The 7,583-nt window shown below is 43.7% G+C and overlaps 1 protein-coding gene across 1 annotated transcript; it reads left to right on the top strand.

Moving 5' to 3' along the window:
• The first annotated feature begins 1,310 nt into the window (after nucleotides 1-1,310).
• Nucleotides 1,311-3,821, top strand: ZBTB1 (zinc finger and BTB domain containing 1). Its single transcript, XM_010081614.1, has one exon. The coding sequence runs from the start codon at nucleotides 1,336-1,338 to the stop codon at nucleotides 3,469-3,471; it is 2,136 nt and encodes a 711-aa protein (XP_010079916.1). The 5' UTR covers nucleotides 1,311-1,335; the 3' UTR covers nucleotides 3,472-3,821.
• The last annotated feature ends 3,762 nt before the right edge of the window (nucleotides 3,822-7,583 follow it).

Consider the following 7,583-nt stretch of genomic DNA (forward strand, 5'->3'; position numbering starts at 1 on the left):
ATCTCTTATCATGATTTGCATTGTTTGCAATAAACTTTCAAAATGTGAAGAATGCTCGTTATTGCTTTAGGTTTTTCATTTCAATCAGGGCGTTCTTTATACCTTATTTTGGTTTCTCACCCCCCTCTCTGTGCAGCCAGTACAGATTATGTGTATCAGTAAAGCTTTTCCAAAGTGACTAGCTGTTGGGTCTGGCCACACTTGGTTAAGTTTGTCTTCTGTAAATCAAATGCATGCCTCCTGTGTACGATACATTTTTCTGGATGTTTTTGTTAACATAAACCATTATGTTTTCTTCATCTTTTCTCTTGAGGACAAATTAGTCCTTTCACTCACAGCAACCTTCAGCGCTTGCAGACCTTTCCCTCTAGTCTTTGCCGAGGGTTTGTCTCACCGGGGCTCCACCTCTGGCTTTCACAGTTCTCCATTGCTGGGTTTTTCTTTGTCTCCCATCTGCGTGTTTTGGTTAGGTGACAGCGCTGTGAACGGGTGGTTTTGAGAGCAGTTGGAGGCACGGCGTGCACCGCTTCCTGCCGCTGTGCAGTCCTTGCGGCTGTCGCACGGCCAGCCTGGTCACCACCTGCAGCGGGCTCGTACCGGGGATGTGCCATCGCAGCCGGGCTGTCCTGTGCTTCTGAGAACGCATCTGAGTTGGCAGTTCCTGGTTTGCAAAGATGCCTTGCAGATAAGGCTGAGACTGTCCCTGAGCTGCCCCGAAGAGCAAACAGTGCGTGGATGAAGCTTGTGTGGATGCTCTGCTGATGCGTCGTCTTAGTTTCCTTTAAGGGGGAGGGAAGGACCAGTTTGAGCCTGGCCTGGTTTCCAGTCTGTGTTGCATCACATGTCTGTTGGACTGACAGGTGAAAAAGGCAAGTTGAGACTGCAGAGTGGTTTGTTACAGTCAGCTTACCTTGCATAGGTGTTGTCCCGGGGCCATCTGACAGAAGTTTACCCTGTGAAGTTTTTGAAGTTCTGCATTCAGAATTCATATCTGAAAATCTTGGCCGTAGGACTTTGAGATGTATTTGCTAATTTATATTCCAGCAGCGTTGCTCTGATTGACATGTGTGGTAGTTATGTGTATTAGTTTACTAGGCTTGTAAGTCTAGTGGTGAGAACATGGAATTATGGATGTTTTCACTGGCATTGATATTTGTAGTAGTTACCAGCAGAGATCTCCAGACGGGAAGCTGTACCACAAACAGTGTGAGAATAGAAAGATCTGGAGAAGAAAAAGATGGCAGTTCCTCCCTGCATTTAAATATGTTTTGCTTCTTGTGATCACAGTCTAACAGATGTCTTATTCTTTATGCAGGGCTGTAATTGAAGTACAAGATGGCAAGAACCAGCCACAGCAACTATGTCCTTCAGCAGCTAAACAACCAAAGAGAGTGGGGCTTTCTGTGCGACTGCTGCATCGCTATCGATGATATTTATTTTCAAGCACATAAAGCAGTTCTTGCTGCGTGCAGCTCCTATTTTAGGATGTTTTTTATGAACCATCAACACACTACAGCCCAGCTGAATCTAAGCAACATGAAGATTAGCGCTGAATGCTTTGATCTTATTTTACAGTTCATGTATTTAGGAAAAATTATGACAGCCCCTGCCAATTTCGAGCAATTTAAAGTGGCCATGAACTATTTACAGCTCTATAATGTACCCGAATGTCTAGAAGATATCCAGGACACAGACTCATCTAGTTTAAAATGTTCATCTTCTGCTTCTAGCACCCAGAATAGTAAAATGATATTTGGCGTGAGAATGTATGAAGACACGCTTGCTAGAAATGGCAGCGAAGCAAACAGGTGGGGCATGGAGCCGCCAAGTTCAACAGTAAATACATCCCATAACAAAGAGCCCGATGAAGAAGCTTTGCAACTAAGCAGCTTCCCCGAACAACTGTTTGATGTCTGCAAAAAAACCACCACGTCCAAATTCTCTCACACAAAAGAGCGCGTGTCCCACTCGCGGCGCTTTGGAAGAAGCTTCACCTGCGACAGCTGCGGCTTTAGTTTTAGCTGCGAAAAGCTCCTGGATGAGCACGTGCTAACGTGCACTAACAGGCATTCTTACCAAAGTGCCAGGTACTACAGTGCTGAAAAAATAGACTTTAACGAAAAGGACTCTACTACTAAAATAATCTCCACGCAAACGGAAAAATACAATGGGGACTCGAGCCAAGCTGCAGATGATTCTTCATCTCCCGTGTCAAACATCACGAGCAGAAAAAGCAGCACGGTTGCCTCCGAGACATCAGGTGAAGAAGGAAATAGAGCCTCCGAGAGGAAGAGGATTATCATCAAGATGGAACCAGAGGACAATCCTGCAGATGAGATGAAAGATTTTAATATTATTAAGGTGACAGATAAAGACTGCAACGAGTCTTCTGACAATGACGACCTAGATGATGAACAGGAAGAGCCGCTTTACAGATACTATGTTGAGGAAGAGATCAGAGAGAAGAGAAATGCTCGGAAGACTTTAAGATCCCGTTTATCCATGGATGAGGATGAAAGGAAGTGTTTGAAAAGTCCACGGCACCTTAACAGAAAGGCTCCTTCAGTGCAGGAAGATGTGGAGAACGCTCCCTGTGAACTTTGTGGGCTAACAATCACCGAGGAAGATTTGTCCTCTCATTATTTATCCAAACACATAGAAAATATATGTGCTTGTGGCAAGTGTGGTCAAATCCTGGTCAAAGGCAAGCAGTTACAGGATCATGCCCAGACCTGCGGAGAACCCCAGGATCTGACCATGAACGGTATCAGAAATTCTGAGGAGAAAATGGACTTAGAAGAAAACCCCGAGGAGCAGTCAGAAATACGGGACATGATGTTTGCAGAGATGCTAGAGGACTTCCGGGACAGTCATTTCCCAATGAACAGCCTTCAAAAAAAACAGTTATACAAGCATTCTGCCTGTCCGTTCCGATGCCCTAATTGCGGTCAGCGTTTTGAAACTGAAAACCTAGTGGTTGAACATATGTCAAACTGCCTGGAGCAAGATCTGTTCAAGAACTCCATGATGGAAGAGAACGAGAGGGATCACAGACGTAAGCATTTCTGCAATCTTTGCGGGAAAGGATTTTATCAGCGTTGCCACTTGCGGGAACACTATACCGTTCATACCAAGGAAAAACAGTTTGTTTGTCAGACATGTGGGAAGCAGTTCTTAAGAGAGCGCCAGTTGCGGCTCCACAATGATATGCACAAAGGCATGGCCAGGTATGTCTGTTCCATTTGTGATCAAGGAAACTTCCGAAAACATGACCATGTACGGCATATGATATCTCACTTATCAGCTGGAGAGACTATATGCCAGGTCTGCTTTCAGATATTCCCAAATAATGAGCAACTGGAGCAGCACATGGATGTTCATCTGTATACATGTGGAGTATGTGGAGCAAAATTTAATTTGAGGAAAGATATGAGATCTCACTATAATGCCAAGCATTTGAAAAGAACATAAGCGTAAACATACTGTTAAAGCATTAAGTTGGCAGCAGAGAGAACACCAAAGCAAGGCATACAGTGTAGTAGACAAAAATTGAAAAAAAAAAAAAAAAGAAAATAAGTCTTTTTTATTATTATTTTTTTTAAGACCCTCCTAACCATAGGTGTCTATTTAGGCTCATGCAGTATATAGCTTTGAAAAGCATCATGTGTTTAATTATTACATTTTCACTGTTTCCTAATATCAGTTTCTGTTCTTAATTTTATTGTTTTACTAAGTAGATATACAAATCATTATTTTTAAACTGTAGATTAAAAGCACAATGTTACCCCTTCACTGACTTCTATTAAACAGTTCTCGGATCCATGTCCGTAAGATGAGTGCTTTAATATTTTCATGTGTTGTTTCTTCATGTGAAAATTTTAGATCACAGCGATTAACATGCAAGAGCATAATTGTTCATAATCCCCAAATTAATTTGCAAAATGAAAAAAAAAAACCAAACCCCAATGCCAAGCAATAATCCTTTGCTCTCTGACTCTGCCGTAAGGGCAGCGCTGGCTGTCCTGGCGGCTGCTTGGCTTTGTTGGAATCTGCATCCCAGGGGTGAGAGCACGTAGGCTCAGTTAAACCTGGCAGACTTGGACTGGTGTGCGCAAAGGGAAAGGGAGTTAATGCCGGTCGGGATAACCGAGGAGTTCCCAGCACAGTGGTCATTTTCCAGACTTGAAGTCTTAGCAGAACTGTACGACTGACGTTGGTCTTTTGTTTTCTGTCTGTACTTAGGTGGGTATATATATAACCTGCTTTTTCTGATACACAAGGGAAGAGTGGCTGTGGTGGATTTGTTAGGAATGCATTGAAGACTGCATTTCCCAGCCTAGCTGTAAATGGTGCCTTGCTGCTTGTGTTGGACAGTTAAAAAGTGGGATGGGTGTGAAGATAGTCCCATTGCTTGGGCGGGGAGGGAAAGGGGGAGTGTGGCTCATGTGAACTTTATTTTTTTTGTTTCTTGTTTTCATGATACTTTCTGAATGTTCTGTTTTTTCAACAAGAATCTAACGAGAAGAGACTGCAGAGTTTGCTTAATAAATGTAAAGATATTTTATGCCTTTTAAGATTCCTTTCTGATTCTAGTATAGCCCTAATCTGCATAGCTTGTCTCTTAATTGAATTTAAAAATCCGACTAAGTACCATCTGACATCAACTCAGTGAGGCAGTTTGGCCTTTGAGGGAATGACTGGCTTTGACTCTTGGTCACCAGCTGTCTAAACATTTGTTAAGTGCGTGATTTTTAAGGGGTGGGGGGGGAGGACCCTAATACGTAATGATGGAGAAAGCTATGAAAAAATAAAAACTAGCAGTGCTTTCTCCCAGCAGATCTCACTTTATCAGCAAGGTTAGTAATGCTATTTCGCACTGAGCCCTGGAGGGAGGAAAGCAATTTAGATCAGCAATTGATGCAGTTGGACTAGATGATCGTTGTATGTTCTTTCCAACTGAAATATTCTATTCCATCACCTCGTGCGCCAGTGGTGGCGTTGGGAGTAGAAGCCAGGAGCTGAGGATCTAGTCCAGGGCTTTCACGCACTTGTCACTGTTGGAGCTGAGTTTTGATCCCGTGTTGTTTCTTGGGGATTATGAGGGGTATCGAGCTTTAATATTAGAGACTATTTAGAGAAATTAATACAGCTCAGAATCTCCATTATAACTATTTAAATTAGCCTGAGTTGCCTTTGCGTTTATTCAGTTTTAAACGTGCAGTAGAATTTCTCTTGGCTGGTAGACGCATGCGTTTCTGCAGTGATGGAGAAAGGACCCTGCCACCAGACCTCTGTCTTGAGCCAGCAGCTGGCTCCTGGGCACCGACTGCTTCGGGTGCACGTTGGGCCTTTAGTGTTTTGCTGGAACTGCTCAGTCCTGTGTTTTCTTGTATGATGCTGAAGCCAACCAAGTCCTGAATAACACTGGGGCCAAAAAGACCATGGACATGAATGCACTCCAGCATTTCAGTTAAGTCAGAGCTTCGCCCTTCTTAGGATTTATTCCACATTCCCCATCTCAACCCAGACTGAAGCTGAGTAAGAGTTCAAAGAATAAGCAGGATGGGTATTTTAACACTTTTTTAACACTGGAATCAGTGCTAAGGTGATTATAAGACTCTTCAAAAGACAAAATATTTAAATAATGATCATCTTAGAGATGAAGTAGTTAGTCAAGTGCTGTAGTGGAAGAGTTGGGGGGTTAGTACACTGCACACAGCAATTCTCTGACATGCAGGTTATCCCTTACGGTATCAGCTATGGCTGGACTGGGAAAAGCAGCCAAGGGAAGTGAGGGAGAACTGGAGGGAACTGGGGGAGTTGGCAGAAGAGTCTTGTGGCACTGGGGCAGTGGGAAGGCTGAGTGGGAGAGGGGATCCTGAGTGGGAGGGAGTGGCGAAGGCTGGGAGGGCAGGATTAGAGCCGTGCAGCGGGAAGCAAATCCCAAAGGTGGCATGGAGGGGGCGGCTGGAGGAATGGATAAAATGTCCTATAGCGGCTGTGAGACCGGAGTGAGAATGACTCAGCTTGGCTGGGAGAGCTGTCGGCGCGGGTGATTAGCTCACCACGGCACAAACGCGGAGCTCGGGCTGCGTACCAAGTACAGGCAGCCCCTGTGCTGGAAGGGCTGCAGTGGCACAGCAAAGCCTAGATTAAAGACTGTTGAAAAGGAAGAGGTGACCTCTGTGAACTAAGAGATCATTCCTGAATACAGTGAAGGCCTAAGGGTGATTTATAGAGACTCCGGCTCAGGGTCAGGAGCCCTTGTTTACAAGGTATTGCTCTGAACTTGACCAAAAACATTTCACTGAAAAAAGTTACTTCCTAGTGTAAGTAGATCTACCAACTACTGAAGTTAAATGGAGGAACTGGGAATTATGGTATTTATGTGGACTATCTAACTTTATAAACACCCTGGAATACCTTTGTTTTGCAGTTACAGGCTGTGTTGTAGTAGCTTTTCAAAGGAAAGTTTGTCAAACCTTTCCAACTGAACTTGAATCGATGTTTTTTCCTGTTCTTGTGAAACAAAACCCAGTGCCTTGGAGTTCATGTGTATTAATTTCCAGTGTAAGGCTCAAAAAGAGCATGAATTGCACTGCAGGGGAGCTTAAGAGTGGATCTGTTTGTAGGCAGAGAAAACCAGAATGAAGTAGCCCAAAAAGTGATCAAGGGCAGTATAGGAGAACAAACCAAAGGCACTAAGGCATAAACAGGACAGCCTGGCTTCCAAGTAGATGGGGAGAGTGTTCATGGTGTATGCAGGGGAACAACATGGGGCTATGGAAGAAAAGGCCTGGAGTGACAGGAGGAATTTGGCTGCTGTGAAAGGGGAGAAGGGCTGGATGCTGAGGCAGCCTGGGGCTGGTCACTCCTGAAGACAGAGGTGTTCTGCCCAAAATGGGACAACATCAGCAGGAGAGTAAAATGATGGTGATCAGTGTTCCTACCGTGATAAGACTTACTGTGGAGACAGAACAAAAGCGGACCTGAAAAAATACCGTAGCAGTTAACAATATCCTAGAAGTCTTGCTGTTACTTGAAAGATAGCGAAGGGGAAGCAAAAATACTTCCACGTAGAGTTCTGTTCCCTCTAACAAATTTGTACTTCTCAGTCATCATAACATAGTTCCTTTGCATGTCCTTCCTGCGCTACATGGACTGTTAGAGTGTAAAAGCACTTAAGGATCTTTGAGAGTGGAGGTGTACGTGTATCACATTGCACAAGGAGTAGCCAGAAAGAAAAAGACTTGCTGGATGCTCTCACTTACATTTTTAAGTGATTTGCTATTCTTACTTTTGGGGGACCTCTCTCTGTTCTGTTGTTTTCCTCATTTTGGCAGTGGTGTGGGCTGTGACCCTGAAAATAATTTATAGGTAGCCAGCCTCAGCCTAGCTCTTAGCTTTCAGGATTTACTGAAAGTTAAAAAGAGGGAATTAATGAAGACCTGGAATGAGCTTTAAAAATATCACAAAAGCTGTCAAGCTTCTTTATCAGTTTCAGAGGAGATGTTTCAAATGTTAAAATATATGTATACATGTAAATGCTTACTGGCAACTTGTTCATTCAAAGAGTATTTACA

The sequence above is a fragment of the Pterocles gutturalis genome, unplaced genomic scaffold, assembly GCF_000699245.1.
Source record: "Pterocles gutturalis isolate BGI_N339 unplaced genomic scaffold, ASM69924v1 scaffold36984, whole genome shotgun sequence".
NCBI classification, from domain to species: Eukaryota; Metazoa; Chordata; class Aves; order Pterocliformes; family Pteroclidae; genus Pterocles; species Pterocles gutturalis.

Bases quoted from the DNA above. Each gene is read 5' to 3' on its own strand.
- ZBTB1 (XM_010081614.1), top strand. From the start codon at position 1,336: ATGGCAAGAACCAGCCACAGCAACTATGTCCTTCAGCAGCTAAACAAC.